General features: G+C 31.9%; 2 protein-coding genes across 2 annotated transcripts in view; both read right to left on the reverse strand.

Annotated features, from left to right (window-relative positions):
* Positions 1-813: 813 nt before the first annotated feature.
* LOC134695301 (uncharacterized) lies at positions 814-14,418 on the reverse strand. Its single transcript, XM_063556525.1, has 4 exons — positions 14,379-14,418; positions 13,674-13,945; positions 2,019-2,046; positions 814-1,648 (listed from the first exon to the last, which is right to left on the reverse strand). The coding sequence occupies exons 1-4, from the start codon at positions 14,416-14,418 to the stop codon at positions 1,335-1,337; spliced, it is 654 nt and encodes a 217-aa protein (XP_063412595.1). The 3' UTR covers positions 814-1,334.
* A 1,354-nt stretch (positions 14,419-15,772) lies between these two features.
* LOC134695302 (uncharacterized) overlaps positions 15,773-26,391 on the reverse strand; it is a 35,560-nt gene continuing 24,941 nt past the window's right edge. The window contains exons 11-12 of the mRNA XM_063556526.1: positions 16,505-17,749; positions 15,773-15,823 (exon numbers count right to left, since the gene is read on the reverse strand). Of these exons, the coding sequence (XP_063412596.1) occupies positions 15,773-15,823; positions 16,505-17,749 (1,296 nt within the window). The remainder of the gene's footprint in view (positions 15,824-16,504; positions 17,750-26,391) is intronic.

The raw sequence follows: 26,391 nt of genomic DNA on the forward strand, positions 1-26,391 counted from the left end.
TTTTTTATTCAACTTTCCGCAAAACTAATTTGCAACCTATGATCGATTACACGGAATTCTGATACTTTCCGACAAGTTTTGATTTTCATTATCATATGTGCTTTAATTGCAAATGAAATCTTTTTAAAAAGTGTATCTCATTTTGTTTTATATTTAAGACTTTTTGATAAATTTTATTTCAAAGTCGTGTATCGTTTCTTTTGTTGACTAGTATATTAGCCTTCTAAATTGGGCTGATTTAAGTATGATGTCAGCCATTTTGGATTTTACTTGAAGTGAGACATTTTTTTTTAAATGCCTTCCTATCTTGATTAAAAGAATAATAGTCGAGGAAGGTCTATGCCAAAGTTCATGCTTGTAGCAGAATGTGCACAATTCTTCTGAAATATGCTTGTAGCCGCTGCACTATTATCGTGATTATGTTTGTAAAACATCAAATTTTTTTTGACCGATTAAGAATTTAAAGAACACTTCGAGGAGGTAACTCTTGAAAATCCAGGTGAAAGTTGCAATCATAAACTTCATGAATACCTATCAAGCTGTCAAATTATATAGTAAATTGTTGGTTATTTATTCCTATTGATCAATTGTTTGATTCAAATTTATTGATTTTAATAACAAGTTTTTCAAAGGTCTAAGCGAACATTTTTTAGCTGATTATACATTGTTTAAAAGATAGATTTTATACATAACATTAACCGAATAAAGATACATACATGAGCTATGAAATCATTATCATTTATTTAGAATAGATGTACGCATCAATCATTATTCATTCAATTAAATGAAATATCCAAAAACATAATTGAGGGTTGTGTCTCTGCATTGAATATGTCTATAGATCACAAAAAGTCAAGGGTGATCGAAATGTCGAAATGCATTGCACTCTTTGCATTAAATGAAAAGGATACTTTCAAACATAATGAATACTGAGGGAAAACACATTAGATTATTGTCTATAGATTAAAAAAACATAATATTTTAATTAACGTACATCTTCAAATCGTAAAGTATACACACATACAGGAATGTTTTGACATTCATTGGATTAATTTGATCACATCTATTTTTAACAAAATTACACAAAATTATAAAATGTGTGTGCTTCAAGTTAAAATTACATGTAAGAAAGAAACTTATAAATGATTCGGTAAAAATACACGATATTCATCATGTTATGATATTTTTATATGAGGTAACTTGCAACTATGTACATATTTTTTTGGGCAAATGTGTCTCCAATCTCTCAAATTGAATATGTTTGTTCTTTAAATAGTTCAATATCAATTATCAAGTAAAAAACATAGCGATAAAACATGGAAGAATAAAATGAGTCAAAACAAATCTAGTAATGCATTTTCCACAATTTGAAAATGCTTGCCTATGTTACGAAATGACTGAGCAATGGTCCTCAAGGTTGGTTTTAGATTGTGCATCCGGCAAAACTTGTTTCTCCATTCTTCTAAGATATCTTTGTTAAGTCTAGTAACTAAATCTCGTTCAGTTTGCTTGTGGCTTATCCGCTCCCAGGTATTGAAATCCATGCCAAGTTCGATCAAAAATGGGAGGGATTGGTTTCCAACCAATGGAACCAATCGGTCAATGTGTTCCTCTGTAGGAACTACATCCCATTTCTCCGGCTCCCTGTCTGTAATTATGAGCAACTATTATTTTAGTCGAAACTTTAAACTCATTGGTACAGTTGATGTATTTAGGTATGCGTTTTAGAAATATTGTATTTATATATGCATATCTAACATCTATATAGATAATAAAGTGTTCTTTTACTTTTTATTATTCCTACCATGCCTTCGTCTGCGTAACGTTAACAGGTGGATTTAAAATGATTTTTGGTATATCCCGTGAATTCAAAAGGTATATTTATGATATATATGAGCCACCTACAAAGAACATGACGGGATTGTGTCATGAACAAAATATGTGTGATCAACTAAAATTTTATTTCTTACTTATACAAATAAAAATCTGATATAACTATTTTGATACACTGAACTTACCGAAATCAATAAATTGATATTTCACAAGCTGTAAAACATAAATAAAAACAAAATATAAATGTAATTATAACAAAACAAAATACCATTTATGAAACATAAACATTTCAACAGTTTTCATATATGCAACAGATTTATAAACAGCAAAAAAACGGTCGTATTCATCTTTGATATATGATTAGTCAATAATATTATCATAGATGAAAGCGCAATCATTAACTATGGTACAACTGTAACATAGTATGCATATGCTACTTTTTATAACTGTATAATTTTAGTATTTCTGAGTCTAGCATACACATGAATGTCTACATGTCACCTGCGCAATAGTATATAGAGTGTGCCTGTTTAGGTCATCGCTTTGAACTTGAAGTGTAATGTGATGTTGTTGTCAGAAGAACTATATGTTGATAACCGTGTTTGTTACTTTCAGATTAAAAAAAGACTGAGCAGAGGTGTTAGTTTGCTTTTATGTCACATGTATACATGTCATACGTACATACACAATATTCCTTCTGGTAGATTTTACCTTTGCCAAATAATAATGAATTAGTTTAAATACATTGCACGTGTTTGTCTTTTACCATCCTCTTAAATCAAAATATATGTGTTATGCAATTGACCTTAAGATATGAGAATTCATTATTGGCTTTGAAATCTCATTTGTCAATCTTTGATGGATACATCATTAGAAGGTAATTGTATTGTTTGATTGCACTAGTGGCAAGATTTCAGTCTGAAACGGTCATTTTGGTCTGATCATATCTTAATTGACTGGATTTACCGCTAGAGGAAAACGTCAAGACTTGTCAGATCGTTAAGTTACCCGTTCCGATCGATAGTCTCATTAGGTAAATCAGTCCGTTAAGGCATGTCAAGATAAATCAGACTGAATCTTCTAGCGAGCTGTTTAGATCCGTTACGACTGTGTCAGACCAAAACAGACCATGGATACAAAGTTACGTCAAGATGTTGTCAGACCGTGTCCAGTCGTGTTCAGATTTTAATAATTTGGACACAAAACGAGTTAAACTTTCCCGTTGGTTATCAGGGGTTGCTCCCCTTTTAAGAATAAAATTTAAAAAAATATAGAAAGAAGACGGTTTATGTTTACGGAGAGTCTATCACGTCCCTTTAATCATGTTAATAAAATAGAAAAAATATTCAATTTGAATTCTTACTTCTTCCTATTTAATAATTTAACATTTTTTTTATATATTTTAAAAAGTAACTCAAAGACATACTGCTGCACAAACCGCCGCGAATTGACTAAAAAAAATCAACAGATTGCCGAAATAACATTTATTTATTGAATATAAGCATCTAAGCCTTTATATTTTATGGTTAACAAGTGATTGCAATACATGTTTATGCAATTACAGACTGAAGTGGTGAAAAATGTGTCATCTTGACGCAAAGGATCATTTTTACACCCGTATTAAATAATTACGGATGTCGGCCGTGAACACTTGAAAACGTAATCTTAATATGTTCAATTAAATTTAAGATGTAACATTTTTTAATATTGTAAATGAATGCATGCTCATTTAACTTTTAATGTTAGCTATATAAATTGCATTTGAGTATAAAATTTGAGGCAGGGAAAAACTATATCTTTTATCGTTTTCCGTTTATTGTGTGTTCATTTTTGCCAGACTCATTCGTTTGACTTTCCATCTTTATTTTTAATGTGTCTATAATTCGAGAGCCTTTATAAAAAAAATATTACATTCCAGAAGACTGCGTTAAAAAATAAAGTTTGAATATTTATATAGCAGAAAAAAGGCTTATGAAATCATTCAACATATTTGAAATAGGTTTGATAAATTATCAAAAAAATGTTTATACGTCAGTGTACCTGAAGTACATTTAAAGACCAGGTTATATATATTACATGAATACATCATAATAAATCTGGTTTAATTTGAATTACTATCTATTAGGGAAATTTTCCGACGATAATCAATCAAATCTGACAAGTTTTATTAAAAACGGAAAATAATTCTACGCCCGTAAACGATTTAAGAGATAACTGTATTGTATTTGAAGCTTTAAGGACGTCCATCGGTAGTTTTACTGTCGCAAATTTAGTTAACCTGGCGACGCAGTTATCTCTATTCTAATGCAAAACAAGTTTATAATTAAATTTCAATAATTATTATAGTGTAAAATCTTCATAAATGAAAATTCCGCGAAAAGATGTTATCTTTTTTGGTCCCTACACTAGGTGACGTCATATGTATGCTTCCGGCATCAAACATAAACACCGGGCGTTTTCTGGCTTCTGTGCCGCTTCAGAATTATCGAATGTAATAAAATTTGTTTAAAAGAAGATTTTTAGGCACAACAAGCGAGTTTTTTATTTATTATTGTAGAAATTCGAAGTGTCACATTTTTATTCTTTAACCCTGTCAGCGCCGAGACGTTGTTTTTTCACATGTTTACGTTGCCATACATGTGTCAATGACGTTACTAAAATGATACGTAACGTAACGTCAACACATTACCTACAAGCACATGCACACTATCCTCCTTAATTGATTAATTGGACATCTCATATATGCGGAGAAATGTCCCATATCTCCGGCCACCTTTGAATTAGCTTGAGTTCACGTAGCGAATGCGTATTTCCAGTGATTTTTGTTTAATTTTCAGGCTAGAATTCGAAGTTTATTATTTTTTTTAATATTTATTCTTTTCTAGAATACTATTTAAAACATCCGATAATTATATAATATGGAAATAAATGAAGATCTTTATAGCTAGATGGATATCATTAACAATGAAGATATATTGATGAAAATATAGCCCAATTTCTGTATTTTGATATAAAAAGGGTGGTAAACGGCTATTTTCGTGCAACATGTTTTGACATTTTTATTCCACGTGAAGCCGTGAAAAAGGTTGTCGTTATTCATCGTAATTTGTGAAATCGTTAAGATCAACATGCAAGATAGTTTTAATTGTTCGTTCATCGTTAAATGGCTATTTTATTTCGCCTTCTTTCGTGTAGTTACCCCCTCTCTTTACTCCCCTCTATAAAGCATCACCAAATGTAAAATTTGATATCATCAAATGATTAAAAAAAAACGAGCAGTGTTCTCATTTTCTTCATACTTGGCGCAAGTCTGTTTTTTTTAAGCACCATCGATGAAGAGTTCGACTGAACACTTTGCAGATCTTTGCATATCACCACAAAATTAGGGATACCAGTATATAGCATTGTAATATTTTTTTTATATAGCCTGAAATTATTTATTTTTTTGGTATTCTATAATTCAAGTCAATTAATGTTTCCATGTCAACAGCATGCGAATTTTCATAATTTCACTAAATATTTATTTATGCAGTACTTGGTGTCTAAATTTAATGTATTAATATCTGCAGTTCAAACTGTCTTGACCTTTTTATATAGAGAGAGCCGATTTTTTCCAGATTCTGTTTTAAAAAGTGTACAATTAAAGGTACAGGTTTAAGAAATACTTTGCTGTGCTAAATACATGTCTGACTTAACCTCAGTTATGTCATTAAATGGGGTCTGTCGCTAAAATAATTGTATGTTTCTTGTTGCGATCGTTGACATCGAAAATCTGATATGAACCCCCTTTTCTCTGGTTTGATATCGGCAGAAAATGAGGAGAAACTATCTCATAGTATAGAGTGACCCGGTAGTGCATTCAATAAGACCCGGTACCCGGTAATTTTACCCGCCTACGGAAGCGTCTGGTACATTCTTTTAACAAGAGTTTATTTAGGGATTTCGTTAAAATAGATATAGCCCTAAATACTTGAACTATTTTCCTTCATTGATACCTACATTATGATGTATAGTGTCTATTTACTAGTACATGTACACAGTTAGTTTGAAGTTTAATGAAATAAAAAAGGTAAATGTTGATACCAATAGTTTACTCCAATCATAATTACGGACGACGTACTTTCCTTTTTACTGTGATTAATTCTTCAAGTAATGAAGTTGATTTTAATAAATGCACAAATATAATCACAAACTGGTCGACTCACACTAAAAGGCTGCCCTTTTCTCAATTTTAAAAAGAGTACCATGCACGCCAGACTCAGTGAAAATGAGACTTTAACTCTAGTACACAAACAAATTTACAAAGATATATAGAGGACAACTTACAGTCTGAGAAGAAGATAGTCGGACATATGCATTATACGATATTTCAAACACTAAAAGCAAAAGTATAAATTGGCTGCGAATAAATTATTTGAGGCTACACATACTTGTTATACCATTCACTACCTAAATTAAAATTCAGCAGTCTGATATTAACGACCACAACTGTTAGTCAATAAAAAAACCACTCAATTACTATCGAAAACAATGACTGGACTGGGACAATAAAACAACTCTCAGACATGAGTGGAAAACAAAAATGTTGACCGACACAGAAAAATGGACCCAGGTTAAACTGTAGTCATTCATATCCCATCCATAGCAAGATTGAAGATTGCATTTGTGTGAATAATATGAAAATTTAGACGACCCTTTATTTTCAAGTTGAAAATTTGGTTTTTAAACTAAACGGAAACATTTAAAAACACTGGAATTAAAAAAGATGCCTCATTATATCATTATATGTTTTTATATTTTTATCTCTTTTCCATAGCTCTATTTGATTATTTCTTAATCCTTTTCATATTTAGTCATACGAAGTAGCTAGATTGCAGTCTTGTTTAGTCTTTCTTAGTAACGAAAAAAACCGATTCAAAATGACGACAATAGTGTAATAATTTTAATGGATCAGATGGACTGGTCTACATTCTAACTTCTGTATATAAACAAATTAAGTTCGTATATCAATTGCATGATTTGGGTTTGAATTGTCAGTACTAGTATTAGCTTGCATGTAATTTATATATATAGAATCATGCACTGACAACCGTGTTTATATATTGTTTTATTCTTTAGCTGTTTTTTTAACACTATTGGTTGTTGAAATAAACAATTCAGAATTTTCTTTTGTCACCAGTATTATTTTTGAAAGAGTTCGTTATAATATGTCATGATAGCTGTACGTATGGTTACAAATGAGTCACTTATAGCCACCAAAGTCATCGGGACAAGGCTACGGGTCGTCGTACTGCCTTATACAATAGTTATGTATATATGATCTCTCCCAGTTTTTGGTTGGGTTGATGTTGCTCAGTCTTTAGTATTCTTTTCTGCCTGTGTAAATTTAACTTGTCTTGTGGTCAGTATTATTTTTTTGCCATGGCATTGACTTGTGAGTTTGACTATCTCTTTAGTATCTTTTACCTCTCTTTTTGTATGCACGATTGGTCACTATATAATTCAATGTGAAACATTTCAAATGAGATGAGCATGACATGTTTAAGCTTTAAGCATTGCAGGATCGGAAAAAAAAACCACGAAAACAAAAGGTATGTGATACGACAGCCACTTTGCCACAGGCTTCTTCTTGGCTTTTGAACAACTCAGCATTTTTTGTAGGCATTAATTCCCTCCTCTAATCTAGAACTGTCGGGTACCAGTTTAATATTAGAACAGATAGAGAAAAAAACTTTTAAAAAGAGCTTTGCTTGTCATATTGGACCAAACACAAAAAAAAACACACAGTAACAAAGGACAAAAATAAATCCAAAAATACTCAGTAAGTGATGGGTAAATCAAAACACGATCTTAACTCATAATTGAATATGTATTCTAATATTGAATTTTAAAACAACAAAGTGAGACACATGGACTCATAAGGCGGAATATGCAGATTGTATACCATAATTAAGTATTAGAATGATAAATACAAAAATCCGGGTCCAGTTTATTTGGTTTTAGCAGAAAATTATTTTACAATGAGAAGACCGGCATTGTCACAATTATTCATTATAAGTTATAACTTTAATATTTGTTGTTTTTAAAACTAGTGAAGTCAAACCACGTTCAAGCCAACCCCAAATGGGTAAATTTGATGGGTAAAATAGTGCATTTAAAAAAAGATATTCCCAAATTCTACCGACTATATTTGCAGAGCTAACCTTCTAAATTTGAATTAACAGTTTTATTGAATAAATTTACAAACAACAAACTATTAAACAAATTGTCGAATGATTTCCGATCTGTAACACTTCACATTGTAAAAATCGATAAAAACTCAATGGTTTTACTGCAAAACGTTTCCAGTAATATCAAGTACCTGCCACTTTTATTCGCATAAACGTCACACACAGTATCAGTTTTGATGACGTCATTCAGATAAATGTTACAATTTTAAAATAAAATAACAACCTTTTTTTTTTCACAATCAACCATGTGAGTTAATTTAATAAATAAAGGCATACAAAGTTTATAATTGGAGTATAGATTGTGTAAAAATGTGCACATTATCTCAGAAAAAAATAGTTTTCAACCCCAAAATTCAATTTATAATTTGCATGATTTGAGACTTTTATGTTTATTATTGAATAACAGAACAAAGTCAATTATTTTTCTTTAAACCTAATATGGTTTCGGCAGTCTGACAAATGAAGTTTTTTTATATACATTTTTATGCTTTGTATGTTCTACTGAAAAACGACAAAAAATTTCGTTTTGGCGTGCTAGCGGTAAACGACAAAAATGTCGTTTTGGCGCCGAATGGGTTAACAGTACAAATGCAAATCTCGTGCATTATTAATATCATCATGGAGAAATTCAACTATGTTTACTACTGCTTTAAAATGATACGCGTGAAAATGAAAAAAAAGGCGAAATTCGAATGTGTCCTAAAGTTAGGACCATCTTAAGACCATCTTAAGACACATAAATTGGTATCCTAAAGTTAGGACAATTCCTAGGATTTTCCCAAGTTGCGACATGTTCGATAAACCCATTTAGGACTAAGATGTGTCCTAAGTTGGTCTTAAGACACGTCCTAATCCTAAGAGAGCTTCGATAAACAGGCCCCAGGTGTATAATCATTTGATAAATATACATCTCTGTCTTGCGTGTCTGATAGTGATATACTAGCCATTACTGTTTATAAAAAACATTTCTGGTGTAAAGATTATTATTTATAAAAATCTAAATAATTCCAAAAAAAAATTTGATAAAATAAAAACTGCTAACACATGCTTGTTTTCCAATGGTAAATTTGGGGACATGTAAGTACTCGTTGTCAAAAGTGAAGGACAGTTTGAAATATACAAGAAATATTGATTTAACAAAAATATACGCACTTATCGACCATTCTTTTATACGCTTTGATAGAAAGTTACGGAACTACAGATAGTTGCAATTTATAATTATATACATTTTTACATTGAACATAAGAAAGAAACATGCATTTTGTTTAATTTGGGTTAACAGTTTTGTAAATAGACTAGTCCTCGTATGACAGCAGTATGTTATCATGGGATGTCGATGGACTATTGTATACCAAAAGAAGGAGAAGAGAACAAATTTGAATTTAATACAGGTCGATATTTAACTTGCTCTGGTTCGTCGAAGTTATGGACAAAGTAAAATCACAGATTTCTATTTAAATAAAATTGTTCTCGAACAAAGGAAGGAATTCGTCATCACAATTTTTGGGTATAATGTTTTATAATGTAAACATCGTTCTGAAAATACTGTATGGCAAATGTTCTGTTCCGACATGCATGTTATGTATATGTCACTGGACGTCCCAAGGGATGTGAATATTTTGCTGGAAAAGTATTGAGTATCAAAGTTTCAAATTAATTTCGGGAGTTATTTTCTTTCTTCGTATATTCAGTAACAGCAAAAAGAATAACTTCACTGCTTGTCCGCTAAATACATGAAATAGGGGTGTTGGATACTAATAGATAAATTGTTGAAATTTTATTAATATTTTTTTTCAGAATGAAGAAGTATTTTCTCAAGTGTAATTTTTTGGTAAATAATAAATTTCACACGGTCACTGGAGCAATATATCGAATGTTCATATTTATAAGTGACTAAAATATATATATATATTTTTAAATATTTATTTCACATTTATATATATATATATATATGTTGAAGTTTAGATAGCCGGCAGAGGTATTTGTTGCTTTTTTTATATTATTAAACTCATCTTGAAATTGGCTGTGAAAAGTCCGGTAGAACCGAAAATTGAATCTAATACTTCGTAGCGTTTTTTGTCGTTATTTTTCAGGTGATCGGACAAATTATCTATAATGTGTATTGTACCCGTATCTCTATACTGTTTATTATTTCTTGCAAGCGTGCTTGAATGTGATGACAGGCGACGACGGACATGCGTTTGAAGAAAAGACTGGTATGGAGCTGGAACACTTTAACCAGTTTGTTTCTTGTGGTGCACTTTTCATAATTTATTTTCATATATGAAGACATTAAAAATCGGGAAATTATTTGTATGCCCCACCTACGATAGTAGAGGGGAATTATGTTTTCTGGCCTGTGGGTCCGTTTGTTCGTCCGTCTGTTCGTTCGTTCGTCTGTCCATTCGTTCCGCTTCAGGTTAAAGTTTTTGGTCAAGGTAGTTTTTGGATGAAGTCATTGCATAGCAATCTGACCACACTCTAAACTTATTAGTCATTTAGTTTGCGCAAATCAAAGTCGTGCACATGTGGCAAATAAATTTATCTGGTTTATTATATTGGAACACTTCAAAAATGATTCAAAATACTATAAGCCTGTATTGTTGTTACTAGTATTTATTTCAGGTTCAATGCCCCCCTTAAAAACATAAATTAATTGTATATTTAATTTGAATAATTGTTTTAAACAAAATATCAATTTCAAACCCAAATTCAACAAAAATGAGTGTCATTCGCCGGTTTTATTTTCTTTAAGCGGATTTGATCTGAATTTTAATTGATTCAATAAACAATACTAAAATTTACTTTCAATATGCATATTTGAATTCTAAATAACACTTGGAAAATAATTTTGAACACCGAATTTGTCCCAATTATGCATTATAAAGAAATAAACTCGATCGTTTAAATCTAACCAGGATTAAACTACATGTAATTATTGAATTTGCATACTTATATGTCAGACGTTAAGCTACATATTTCGAAATAGTCCTGAAATTGCTAGAAGACAGAAAAAAGTTCAGAAAGCTCAATGTGGTATATTCTTTACATAAAGAGACTGCCCTTTATTATTTCTGCGACTTAATGCTCCCTATTATTGGTGAAATTTAAATTATGATTTACGAATTATTAACAACTATGTAGCAGTTCCCCGCGTCATGATAGACATGATATAAATATAACCAAACACCTTTTCCCCCCATCTTCTTCTATTGAATGGGATTTAAACCGCGACATATGGAAATATAAAAGCAGCCACTCTTCTTCTGTGGTTGTAGTGTTAAAAAAACTTTATATCATACATTGTTATTTCCTGGCCTTTTATAGCTTACTATGAGAAATTGCTCATTGTTGACGGCCGTACGGTGACCTATAGTTGGTAATTTCTGTGTCATTGTGGTCTCTTGTGGAGAGTTGTCTCTTTGGCAATTCTTCTTTTTTTATATCTATTGTACACATTTTGTTTTTGTCTCTGGTATAGTCACCTTAAAAGGGTTCCTTAATAGAATCTTAATTGTCAAAATGACTGGTTTTGTGCTTATTTTCATTTCAAATACCATAGATGAATGTAATAGGACAGACAAGGGACAACCAATGCAATGCATATGCAACGTATTTAATAAATTTGACCAAGCAATTCTACAGGAAAGCTCAAAGTGATTGTACAAGAAGGCCCCGAGTAATTGTACAGTTAACTTGCAAGCGATTGTACAGTCAATAAAAATATCTGACACGGAGAAAATGAATATATTTGGCACCTTTTTATTGTATATTGTAAAATAGTCATTTACTTTTTGCGTTATGGATCATTGATTTTGTTTCCTGTTGCCTCGGTTGATTACTAGCATGTGCCATTGAACTCAAGTATTTATATTTTAGCTAAAACAGAAATTTTTAATTTACGCCAATATAGGTGCGGATCCAGATTTTACTTTAGATTAGTATATGCAAGTACGAGTGATTTTTTTTCGGGGAGGGGAGCTCAGATCATTTCTATATATCTTTTATTTTTATACCATTTATCTTTATACTGAATATTTGCCTGCCTTAAATGCATCAACTATTTGCCACTGGATGTAAAACAACCAAACAATCAATCAATTTGTTCTTTATATTTCATCATCTATATATTCTTTCTATCTTTAAAAATGGTGACCTATTCGTATCCTCATACATGTACATGGTAATTTTGAAAAATACACAACTTTTAGAACTGTATGCTTTTAGAGAAATGTATAAGTCCGAGATTCTGCTCCAAAGTAGATCTTGTGAAAAAGAAAGCATTTGATTATGATCAATAAATTTTCCTGGACCGGAGGAAATAAGAGGGGAAGGCAATACAACATTCCGTTTAAAAAAAATATTGTACATGTATGGTATTCAATACAAATTTAGCCAGTTTTTAAATATGGCCTTCAACAATGAGCAAAGCCCATCCCGCTTAGTCAGCTATAAAAGGCCCCGATAACACAATGTAAAACAATTCAAACGAGAAAACTAACGGCAAAAAAAAATGAAATACATTAAACATATATTTGTACCTATTCTTTAAAAACACAGATCAGAAGTTTCACTCGTAAATCAATCTTGATCTGTGTTGTATTATAAACTAATATAACGTACTATTCAAATCAACATGCATGTACATGTATTTTACATTAAAACTTAATTTTGCAGAGACATTACATACAGGTGTCAATATTTACACCCCACCGATAAGTTGTCATTAATCGCGTATGCGGACGTTTGTATGAATTAACGGCCAGTTTAAGAAGTCAAATCAAGCTGTGATTAATTTCCGCTCTAGACAAGAAGTGTGTGGGGGGGGGGGGGGGGGCTGTGCCCCCGGTCGGGTAATCTGCCACTTGTACATATGTGTTAGACAATACGCATAAGGATATATATATATACCCTAATTATCACATGTTTATGTGTACCTATTTAATTACCATGCGTCCTTGCAATTTATAGTTAATATAAATAAATAAACTAATACTTATTAAAAAATAAGCAACATATATAGACGAATAATGTATTAGTTCCTCCACAATCTACAACAGTAATAAAGAATCAACAGACAATTTAATCTTTAATTACTTTTTTTTATTATTATTATTCATACTTCAAATAAATATATAATTAATATAAAATGCACTAATCAAGCAGAAGGGGCGTAACTCGTGGTATCATACCGGCATACTGAACGGATCTAAACATGGTCTGACACTTTTGAACGTTAATTTTGAGATTTGATCTGTTTTAGTCTGATTCGGTCTTAACGGATCTGAACAGCTCGCTAGAAGATTCAGACTGATTTATCTTGACATGCCTTAACGGACTGATTTACCTAATGAGACTATCGATCGGAACGGGTAACTTAACGATCTGACAAGTCTTGACGTTTTCCTCTAGCGGTAAATCCAGTCAATTAAGATATGATCAGACTAAAATGACCGTTTCAGACTGAAATCGTGCTACTAGTGTTGTTAACCTGGTGCAAGCGCATAGTTTTATGACATGAAATGTTTCTGCATTTTTAATCGCCAAAGAAATTTCAGATGTTATTACATTGAAACAAACTTTTGTCAATGTTTTGTGATAGTCGTTTACCTTGCAAAGTGTATGCATGCTTCCATTTACAGCAGAGTTGTCTATTGCGTTTGCTATTTCTTTAAATGTAACCCAATTGCGATTCCTGCATCGTCGAAAAACTTCAAAGTTCCATGATGTTCGATCCCCTGTGTAATCTTTGTTATCAACGGCTGTCACCGACAGTCCTAAATGTATTGCCAGTTCTCTGACTTCATTGCTGCTGTACATGAACGACAACTGACGTAGATGTAGGTCTGATGGTACCTCTTTCAAAAACTCTTCATTTGTTACTGTTATAAAGAGATTGCAGGTATCAAATGCAAATATAAAAAAAAACGTCAAACTTCCATGGTAGAGTCTAACTATATAGGAATTGAAGCAAACTTAAAATTTAGGGAAGATAGAGATAATCATAAACCAAACGTGCTTCATACATTTTTACATACTGAGATATAGTTCAGATTTTTTAAAAGATAATAGGTTAATAGGTTAAAATATGATAGTGACCCATTGGTGGCCTTCCGCTTTTGTCTGCTCTATGGTTGGGATGGTGTTGCTTTGACATATTCCCTATTTCCATTCTCAAAGTTATTCATTCATAAAAGTAATCATGTTGTATATAAGCCAATCTCAGCATAATGATATATTAACTAATTGGATAAGATCTTTTTGCATAGAAGGTATTTCCTTATAATCAACTGTTATCACAGATATATGTCTCACCTTTTGGTAATTTTGATGATGCAAATGTTTGAATTAACATTGCAATACTTTAGCATCAAACATGTAGATATTCCAAGTCAATGAACCATGAACGAGGGACATGGCAAACAAATCTCCATGCGAATGAGATATGCCAATGTTAATACAACTAAATACTAAATATCATTGACTTATTATAAGTCTTTCCTTTTGAACAAACCTAATTTCAAGCATTAACTTGTCAACTATGTAAAAGTTTCAAAATCCATGAACCATGAAGATGGGGTGGGCTATTATATAATATCCATGGAAATAAAAATTGTGAATGCCACAAAATGTGCATACGTAGTATCATTGACTTAAAATTAGCAGTTCATCTTAAATTGTTCTAATCACAAACTTATACATGTAAACTAAGCAAAAGTTTCAAAGTTGATAAACCATGACTGAAAAGTGTAAATTTAGTAATGTGACTTCAAATAACTGTAACATTGTTTCTGAAACAGTACATGAAAAATCAAGAGCCACTTGGGTATACTACAAAGACAAATATAACATGTTAATTTTATGACCAAGTGACGACTAACAAAAGCTCAAGGCACAATTGCAATGTCACTGTGTTGCATAAAAATACCTCTCTATGCGCGACATGTTGAACACCGGCACAGGCCATATCAAAAAGAAGGTGTTTAACTTCTCATCAATTGTATGCATTTATCAATATGCTTAGCGTTGCTGTACTAAGTCTGGAAAATGGCCATTGTTGTATTATAGTTCGTTTCAGCGTATGTTATATTTTAATGTTGTTCTCCACTTATATTTGATGCGTTTCCCTCAGTTTTAGTTTGTAACACGGATTTGTTTTTTTCTATCGATTTATGAGTTTCGAACAGATGTATACTACTTTTGCCTGTATTGCTTACAGAGTGCTTCCTTTGAACCTGAGATAGATAACCTCTCATAAAAAACACACTTTCACACAAAATACGTATACACAAAATTGTAAATGAACAAAAATCGTTCACCAGAGAAAATGACTGAATAGTTAAAAGTAAAATAAATAATTCAGGGACTTCTGTAGTGACAATAAAGAACGGATGAAACTCGTTACTACATTACTTGATTTTACATTCTTTGTTGCCAAGGATCACCTACGGATGGTTTAAATCTGAAGTCGGTAGAATAATTAATTAATAACTAATATGTAGACGCGCTTCTCTGTACAAGCTGTCAACTATTTCACGTCTGTCGCAGTTGGGAAGAAGTTACCTAAAGATTTACACACACGTAAGCCTGTTAAAGCAAATATGTAATGAATGTACAACTGTAATTTATAAGACAAATATCGATTCCTGTATCAAATGACATCAGCAATGCTATAGTCACATGACTAACTAATATTAAACATTTATACACTACTCTGATACTCTGATAGGGTTTCTATTTTTCAACAATCCATTGTCCAACTACAATTGAAACGTAGATCATAATTTTCTAACACAGATTTGTTATTGTGTTACCTCAAAATAAGGTGGTTGCTTCATTCATTTAAAATGCAAGTGCAAACCGATTTGTTTTCCAATTATATCAATTGAATTCATATTGTTGAAGAAAGAAATAAGGAACTGGCACTTTGTATTACATTCAATTAATTTACATTTAAAAAACCATTCCGTTTGACTATCAAAACTCTTAAACCACGAATTTATATGAGATTTTAAAAGAACATAACAGTATGTATTCATAATAATACAATACCTGGACACCCCGGTTCACACCTGTCCTCCCCCTGTTAGAAATTAAAATAGATACGTCTGCAATACATACTTGAAATAAATAAATATTCAAAATATTATTTGTATATCACAAAAAAATAAACATATCAGGATTAACATTTTTACAGACATAACGAAAAGTATGCACACATAAAGGAATGTATATTTAACTGAATGAAAATAAACATACAAGCACATTATGTAATTATATACGCTCAAATCGTTAACGAATGCTATCATCATATTATACTTGATTGTGTTCTATTCATCTCTGTATATTTGCTTTATTTAAGTAGTTCACTATTGTCAAATGATTGTATCTTATATATATATTTTTTTCTGTATCTAATTGTATTTTAGTATGATTCTTACCTTTCCTGGTATCCACGATTTGATAATGTGTATTGGGTGTTCAATGCCATGAGCAGGACATGTCCAGATTTTGTCGACATATGCTAGATTTTCAAATGGTAAGATGCATGGTTTATCTGGTGAGTTACAACAAACACTGGTCACAAAGAATGCATCACTGGTATGATTCTGATCGCTACTTGTTCTGATATACAGTTGACTTATTTTCTCCAAGGCAGATGTTAAACATTCATTGATACTGGAAGCAAGACCCCTCATTATGAGTGTGTTTGTTCTGGTATGAACAAGACGGACAGAAATCTTGTCATCTTCACAGAGAATATACATATCTAAGGAAGGATCAATTGTAAACACTCCTGACCTATGGAACAGCATGTCCCTGTTGGTCTCTCCGTATGTCTGCACCGCCCAAACAGATAAGCAGTAACTGATAAATCTGAAGGATAATGCAGGTGGTATCATCAATGATGACGATTGAAATGCTAAAGCGATATTTCTTTTTGTGATGCTAGCTGATTGCAGGTATCCAGAATCATCTATATCTCGTACCATACTTGCAACATAGTAGAAGTCGGCAGGTATACGTGTTCGGCTCGAATCGTATCTTTTTGGTTCTACCAATATATCCAGATGGGTCATGACAGCTAACAGATACTCTTTTTCTTTGTTGAATTTTGCATATTTCTTTCTCTTCCAAACTTCGTATATTTCTTGTTTGAATACCACCCCTTGCATTCCCATTGCATCCCATATTTCCTCTCTGTGTCTGTCTCCGTTACAAAAGCGCCTGTCTGTTACAATTGATTGAAAGGCATCGATAAGAAGGGTTGGTGACAAAACAATACGGTCGTCCAATTTAAGTTTATCAAAGTACAGTAACTTGCCAATTGAATGTTGAAATTTCAGAAATACCTTCAACTCATCTTCTGACAACGGTCTTATTGGCTGCAATGAGTTTATTTTCTTTAGATGTTCTAAGGTGATCAACATAATGTTGCGTTTGGTCAGCGATGCAAATTCTAACTCTAAAGGGATAAAGCATTTTGGAAGGAGTTCACCCCATGTTGGTTGCCTCTCTGATTCTCTTATGATAACCTCTTTTATCTTCTCCATTTCTGTGTCATGTTTGTCTTTAGCGTTGACAAATATTTTATCCTCAATCACCAAATGCTGCCCTAATGGCGTTTGTTGAAACATCTTGTTGATTTCTCCAAATATTTCATGTCGTCTTTTTTCAATTTCATTCTAAGAAAAATAAAGGAATATTTTTTACGCAAAAATTTTTTTTATATAAAAAAATGCATAGTTACAATTGCCTGTAAAAAGTCATTTAGAAAAATGCTAATGATGAATTTACGTGTATAGCATGTTATTTTTCTGCATAACAACTAATAGTATATAAAAAAAAATACTTCTAAGATGAAGAAATCTACATAATATGCTTATGGCCGACCAAAGCAAACTAAAAAAAATCCTGTATCATATAGATGTAGCGCTAGTCTGGTGTTATTTGTATGCTAGACTAGTCATGTTGTATACACTTGTAACCCGAATTTAGCTTAAACAGACAAAAAGGTATTAACGGCATTTATAAAGATAAATGAAAATTGAATAAAGATTGACAAAAATTAAAAATCATTTTTAATGCTTTTCAATCCATATCAAATAATTTAAGAACACCGACATTTGAAATAGCTTGTAATTTAAAACACCTTTTTGTTAAAAAACAAAATTGATATAGACATGATAGATGAGGTTGACATTTCTTGAATTCATTAAGTAAACAGTTAAATCTTGCTAAAATTTGTCATTAAAGTAACAGCTCAATGAACTTTTAAACTTGTGTAAAATTTGTAATACCGGTCACTGGTTAAAAATGTGTGTTATTTGTTTTAAACCATTAAAAAAAATGAAACTTGAAGTGGGGTTACGAAGGGATTATCCGCATGTAAAATAATTCTTGCAATACATGAACATTGGACGACTTGGACTTGCTTTTGTGCCCTGGCATTATTTTTCTCTAATAACTTATTTTAATTAGACCCTTGACTGATGTATTACCACCCCCTTTTTTGTTGTTGCAATGAGTCCAAAACCTGACATTTCTTTAAACATTATTTATAAGTAGTGTAAGGGGATAAATCCGAACATTCCCACAATTGTATGTTAAATATTTTTGAGTTACCTCCTTTGCACAGCTTTTAAATTGTCTTAATTGTCCATTGACCAAAAACCTAATTTTTCCCCTTTTTTGCCCCTAATTCCAAAACATTTTGAGCCATAACCCCCAAAGTCAATACTACTTTATAACCATCCCTTCATCATGTTCATGGTATGGAAACTTATGGTATAATTTCAGAGAGATTCAAACACTTAAACACAAGTTATTGATTGAAAACTACAAAAAAACTTATTTTGGGCCCACTTTTTTTGCCCCTGATTCCCAAACCTTTGGGACCTATCCCCCAAAATCAATCCACACCTGTGGTATTTAATATTGTGGTACAATTTCAGATTAATTGAAATACTACTACACAAGTTGATATCCTGAAAGTAGTAAATGCGTTTCTGGCCCCTTTTGGGCCCCTAATTCCAAAACGGTTTGGACTAACATCCCAAAATCAATCCTTTAGAAGTATTGGACTTTTTTTTATCAAATTTCATAGAGATCCATTCACTTAAACTAAAGTTATTGTCCGACACCAATATTTCAATATTAAAAAGTAACACAAATGCGGCCACTTCCATTTAAGACGAAAACCGTCTAATATTTAACTAAAATGCTAAAATTGTGAAGATTTCAGTAATTTGGCATGACTTAATGATGCTCCGAGTACACAGCTATCGTCCCTTGATCTTCGTTGTCCACGAATATTGGCCCTAGTGTGGACAGTGTGTTACTTGTAAATTGCTTCATGAATTATACTGTAAAGTAGTGATTTGTTCCAGTTGAAAAAGGTCAAAAGTTAGCATTTTGGAAGCTGTCAAAAGATTTCAAGACACCCTTCACATAAAATTGTCCATTTTTTTAGTTAGAGCTGATGACGTTTTCTATAATTTTGATATAATTTGTCCCAAAAGTAGTACAACACACTGTAAAAATATTATGGAGAAAGGGCAGTTTTTTTTTTATTTCCATTTATTGTCTAAAAGAAGTGCACTTCGAAAAAACTGTGTACTCGGACCTACAAGGTGAAATCATGAAATATAGAATCTGTACTGAGGCAACTTCCCTGAATGATTTAATGGTGTCAATTTTTCACCCATATGCTCCGCAGGGCACAGCTTTATACGACCGCAGAGGTCGAACCCTGAACGGTTGGGGCTAGTATGGACACAACATTCAAACTGGATACAGCTCTGATTTTGGATTGTGATTAAATAGTTCACACAGCATAGGACCAAAACACCCAAAAGCAATTCCAACCTTCCTTTTATGGTCATAAACCTTGTGTTTAAATTTCATAGATTTCTATTTACTTTTACTAAAGTTATAGTGCAAAAGCCAAATGTCTTCGGACGACGACGAGGACGACGACGCCAACGTGATACCAATATACGACCAAACAATTTTCAATTTTTGCGGTCGTATAAAAAGCATAAATCTAAAGGATTTAAACTTTTCTTTGATAGAAATCTGCCAAAATTTCCCATTTTGGCATTACTAAGTCAAAATGAGCATTTCAAAGCTTTTTCAATTTTGATGCATAAATGGCATTCCAACTTGCTATCTGACAGGTTTTCATATGTCAATATTTGTGTTTCTATGCTTTAATCCAGTTGTATAACTCATTTGTGAACTCTGAGTCTACAGAAAAGAAGATTATCCCAGACAATATGTGCAAAATGTGCTGTATAAATGACCCTCTAACGCCCTGTTTGGATCAAGTAAAATGTGAGGAGCTTGGTACATAAAAGTTGAAGTCCATATTGAAGATTTCACTAAATTTGTATAAAATGCACTTTATAATATATTTTGTACCTGTCTGATTTCACATAATATCTCTCTTTTCTTCTTTAGGATAGCAAGTGGTTCAATTAAAAGCCTGTTTGCATGGTTTGGGCTAAAATTGTATGCAAGTTTTTCACTAAAAATTTTTTAAATCTTTGCATTTGACCATACTGTTTGCACAAGAAATTCAATTAAAGAGTCCTTTTGTGCTCAGATTTATTGTATCATGTAACTTCATCATAAAAATGATGAAAAATACACAAATTTTATATCCTATAGCTTCAGTTTGCATTTTTAAATGTAATACAGCCTAAATTGACCCTAAACTATTTTCAGTCTTACTTGGCCTAAGACCATTTTAAACTAATATGATATGCTATTTGTAATTTTTCTTTCCATTTAAAGTACAATAAATACATATGTAAGGATTTTGTATAACCAAAAAACTTCACAAATTTAAAATTGCTGGAAAATATTACATCTTTATGTAAGCCCCCCCACCCCCCACCATGTTTAGGCACAGGCTCATATACATGACTTTTGAATAACTATGATAAATTAAATGAGTATTCTATTGCTTTTCATACATGATATTTAATGTATTAAAGGGATAATTCGCGATTTTTCACTTTTCATCTTATTATGTTCATAATACTATAAAAAAACATATTCACCAAGCTTTATTTTGATATGAAATCTAATAAAGAAGAAAATTGGGAATTATTAATTTTATTTTTTTAAACTTCCTGACTTATGTGACATAGTTTAAGTCTGTGATGCATGCCGGGAGTGAAAATATCTCATTTAAGTCTTGTTCGTTGACCATCTAATAACGCGATTTAAAGCGCATCGACGACTTTTGGTGTACCTATTAACCAACGAAAAATAAGTGAGAGCCATGCAACTTTTAAAATTAGATCGTGTGGATTTTTTAAAACGAATCTAATAATAAAAGTAAATCATACCATAGAACATTTTTATGATTATTTTTTCTAAAATGCTTTGAAAAAAATATGAAACTGACATGATCGATAGTGTATTAAAAATACATGTTTGTATTCTGATCTTTTTGTTTCATTCCATCAATCATTTTCACTTGCTTGTACGGTGGAAACAATAAAATGTGTATTGTTTTGTGACACCTAAAGAATGTGGAATGCATAGTTTAACTCAAGGTAATTAAAAGATTAGCATTATGTAATTCTAATCTTTTGATCCTCGTTCAGTGATATCTAGGCGTCACGGTTCACTGGCATTTCAGGTGTGAACAACATTTTTCGTATCAATTGTAAACGGGAGTCAGACAAAGTTTCAGACACATGAATGTAAAAAAATAATAATTAAAATTAATTAACGGGAATAATAAGATCGCACAATAACTGGATGGCTGTTGCATATTTTTATATTTTGCATAAGATCACTTTTAATGAATTATGACTTCTGATTACTTTAGTAACGATAAAATACTGAATTATTTTAATTGAAGTATTTATAGATAAAAATAGCCTTCTAAACACGAGTTTATGAACTAAAAATTGTACTATTTCAAATTAGGATTGGCAGCCTTAAATATTTCAAACAGGGCATTAACAATTGCAATTATATATTTTAGTCCATCCAAAGTGATCTTTAAGTACCTATTTATATTTAGGAATTAATGTTCTCATCAAAATATTTTAAATCTCACAACACATGAATACTTCAGATATTTGAAAAAAATAGGTATTAAAAAATTGAAAGGAAATTAAAGGATCTAATTGGAATGGAGTCAACAAATTACGAACAGATATGCTTTTCAAGTGTGAAAAACATCAACAAAATTTATACATGATTGGGAATGTCCTTCTTAAAATGCTCTTCGTCTCACACCGTAACTATATATAATCTTTTAGCTATTTGACCAACGATGTATTTAAAAAAAAATGAACGAATTAATTGTCATCTTTCCCTATTTTTTAATGTAATTATAAGTCTGTTTCAACTGGCAAGAATACCACTAAAGCGGACAAGCAGTTCATTCTTCAAATTGCTGTCATTGACTATCAAGAGAGAAAATGAATCCCGAAATTAATTTGAAACTTTGATACTCTATAGTTTTCCTGGAAAATATTCACATCCCTCGGTATTAGTGTACTTCCAGTTGCGTATATATTACATGCATGTCGGAACAATTGTGATGATGTCGAATTTCTTCCTTTTTTCGAGAACAATCTAATTGATATATAAATGTCCATAGCTTCGATGAGCCAAATAAAGTTATCAATCGACCTGTATTTAAATCTCTTCTTCTTCTTCTTCTTCTTCTTCTGCTTTTTGGTATACAATAGTCTATCGACATTTGAAGATAACATACTGTTCGCATACGTGGACTTGTCATTTTACAAAACTTTTACCCCAATTTACGCAAAATGTATGTTTCTTTCTTATGTTATATGTATACATGTATATATTTTAATTTGCGCTATAGTTCCGTAACTTATAATCCAGGCGTATATATGAATGGTCGACAAGTGCGTACATTTTTTTAAATCAATATTTCTGGCCTTCGTCATTGACAACGAGTATATATTACATTTTACCAAATTTACCCTTGGAAAAAATACGTATATAGATTTTTATTTCATCAAATCTGTTTGGTTTTATTTTTTGTATTATTTATATTTTTATAAATAATTTTCTTTTCACCAGAAATGTTATTCATAAACAAGCGTATGCGTTTAGTAATATCACTTTCGGACACGCAAGATAGAGATGTATATTATACACCTAATAGTTCAAAATGGAAAGTTATAAGTGATCGGCGGTGTACACTTATCAATACACTAAGAAGTGAAACGATGCATGAATTTGCAAACTCGACAGGAAATCGCTTGAATACCTGGACCTGTCACCTCATACCCCCTACAATACCTTTGGGAGTAATACATTTAGCCATGCGGGTGATCAGTGGAGCGAAGATCCTAATTTATTTGAATAAAGTTTATTACATAAAAGAATTATGAACTAATTAGATTTCCGAAAACAATTCAAGTTTCACGGAAGACTTATTTATGATTTGAAATTTTGACTTTTTCACAAATTCCTATATTATCAGTCTAAAAATAACAGATCATGGCATAAAAAAAAAGAAAATTTTCCTTATGAAGTTAGTTAACTAGTCGGATAAAACAACCGTACGATTGACGAGATATCGACACGCAATTACGACTACATCGGGTTACTGTAGTTTTGGTCCTTAGACATATCATGACTGCAAATCGGACAAGGTGACAAAATGGCCGACCGCAGAGAATTAATACTCTAAATTTAAAATCGATGGTGATCTCTTATCTAGCAGAATAAAACTTTGATATCTATGAATTTGAGCATTTTTATACAGAATAAACATAATTTCAATTTTTGATTTTTTTGCGAAGTTTCCCTTTAAGGCATTTAAATAGTTGGGTTTTTTTTGCAATATTTTGATTTTTAAAGCCCCAAATGTTGATAGTTGAACTTTTTAATTTTAACGTCAAATTTTAACACGCAATGTTGAATATAGAATGTATCATACTGTCTATAATATATATCCTATTGCCATGAAACTTTGTAGGCAGTCTCATAGTTTATTAAGCTTAGGTCAGACCACGTTTTATTAAGATTGGTCATTTTTTTCTATCCTATTAGGTCCGAGTACACAGTTATCCTCCCTTGATTTTCGTTGTCCACGAATATAGTCCCTAGTATGGAGAAAGCGCAGGTGGGATTTTTTTTTATTTCCATTTATTGTCTAAAAGAAATGCACTACGAAATAACTGTGTACTCGGTCCAGTTCCCGATATATGTGCATTTTATTGTCAAACACAAAACATATCTACATTTTAACAATTTTGTAAAACTGCCATATATTGGGGCCAAAAAGGGGTCTTACTGTACCTACTCCTTTAATGGATTTCTATTTACTTATACTAAAGTTATTGTCCAAAAATCAAACGTCTTTGGACGATGATGACAATGATAACAGATGTCATACCAATAAACGACAGTCATATAAAAAGTTATATTTGGGGCTTAACAGACAATCAAAAGCACAACAAAATGTTTTGCTGAGTGCAGCCTGATACGACAGAAGTGTTGGAAACTTGAACATGATGAACAGTTGGTGCAACAAGACTCAGCTAGTGTTTTAGTTTTTTAGGAAACTGTCAATCGAACACAAAGGCGTGTTTGCGTACCTTAAAAAACGATAAACCCAGGGTTTAGTCGAGAACGACATCAGTTGGAAAAAGTGAGAGGCCAAATCAACTACGACATGATACATGTATGTGATATGTAGTTAGAAAGCATCGGAAACCAAAAGTTGTAATAAGGGACATCTTAACCCAGATTTATGCGTAAAACAAATATCATGAATATAAAGAAACAAAATCCCCACGACTGTTATGACCAGGGGAAAAAACACCAAAAAAACAAACATACAAAAAATTGAACAGTAAAATTACTCACAACATGCACAAGCCATATCAATTTTAATGTAAACAGTAAAATTTTTAATTCCGGAGAGGTTCATTGGATAAACAGGCATAACATGCCAGGGGTTTTGGGAAAAAAGGACCCTGGCCAGTTTTGGGAATTTTTTAACGCGATTTTCGATTGAATTGGGAAACGCACGAACCTTTTCACTGATAACTTTTGCTTGCTATTCTTCTTTGTAGCTGCGTTCAGTGATATCAAGGTATTGTGAAATTTTCAAGTGTCTAAGGTGCTTTAAAGAAGCTCTAGATCTCCAGTATCGTATTATGACTGCAGTACACCATATACCAATTTGCAGGGCTTTCCTTTGAAATTGAAGTAGTAGACTAAATTCCAATTATAGGTGTCTGTAACTTGCGTTTGGCGAAGCTGGACGCCTACCAAGTTGTAAGCTTGGTGCTTTACGACAGGGGGTTGAGGGCCGCTTAAGGCCCCTAGAAGCTCTGGCATTAATAGAGCAAAATCCTGCATTTTTGCAATCTTCTGGCACCTAATTTCATCTTTCAAATGACCATTTTTTAGGTATGAAATTAAAAAAGGAAAAAAAATCTCAAAGAAATGTCATTTTTTTTATGTAATGGTTTGTTATTTATTTTCTTTACCTTTTGCTTAAAATTCATTTGCTTTTAAAGGATTTTTATTCATATAATAATCCGATTCATCAAGATTTCTAACAAATGATTTGTTAGAAATCTTGATCGATTTATTTTGCAGAACTACGTGCATTTGTAAACTGTTACGCGTATTTAAATCATACAAATATTTCTCAAGCATTGACAGAAAATTGATATATTCTCTGATTTTCTCTTTTTTGTATGTAAACTGTTCAATAAGTCCGATACATAAATCATTTGGAAATGTTATTTATTTGTGGTCGAGTCGACAACATTCTACTTTCATTTTTGACCTTGATTCTCTGAACACCACGTGGGTTTTGAAAAATGAACGGCAAAAGCTACTGTTTTCTAGATTCTGAACAACATGATTTACAGCACTTTTTTTTTATCTAACATTATTCCATAATATAAAATTGTCATCCTATCTGATCGTGTCCACCTTCTAAAAGCCTCTCTCGTCTCTCTTAGCTTTTTATCTTTAAAAAAAACGAAGTATTCTGACTTTAAATACGCAACCAGTCAGTGACCTGAATTCATGTGAACTCTGTTTAGCCCAAGGTAAACACTGACTTTTCAATCGTCCTTGTTTATCGTGACCGCGACTTTACGACAATACGTCTCTCTGCTGCCTGTAAACATTTGAAAAAGATTTTTTGTTTTTTTTTAATTTATATTTTTGTCAGTGAAGTAGCCGGCACTTGAAGCCACCGTAAACGGCGGAAATCAGCCACCTACCAGCTACTTTGTAATGCCCTGCATGTGGTCATGACCATATGTGTATGGTCCAAATACTAATATGGTCAGGA

The sequence above is a fragment of the Mytilus trossulus genome, chromosome 13 (assembly GCF_036588685.1).
Source record: "Mytilus trossulus isolate FHL-02 chromosome 13, PNRI_Mtr1.1.1.hap1, whole genome shotgun sequence".
Taxonomy (NCBI): Eukaryota; Metazoa; Mollusca; class Bivalvia; order Mytilida; family Mytilidae; genus Mytilus; species Mytilus trossulus.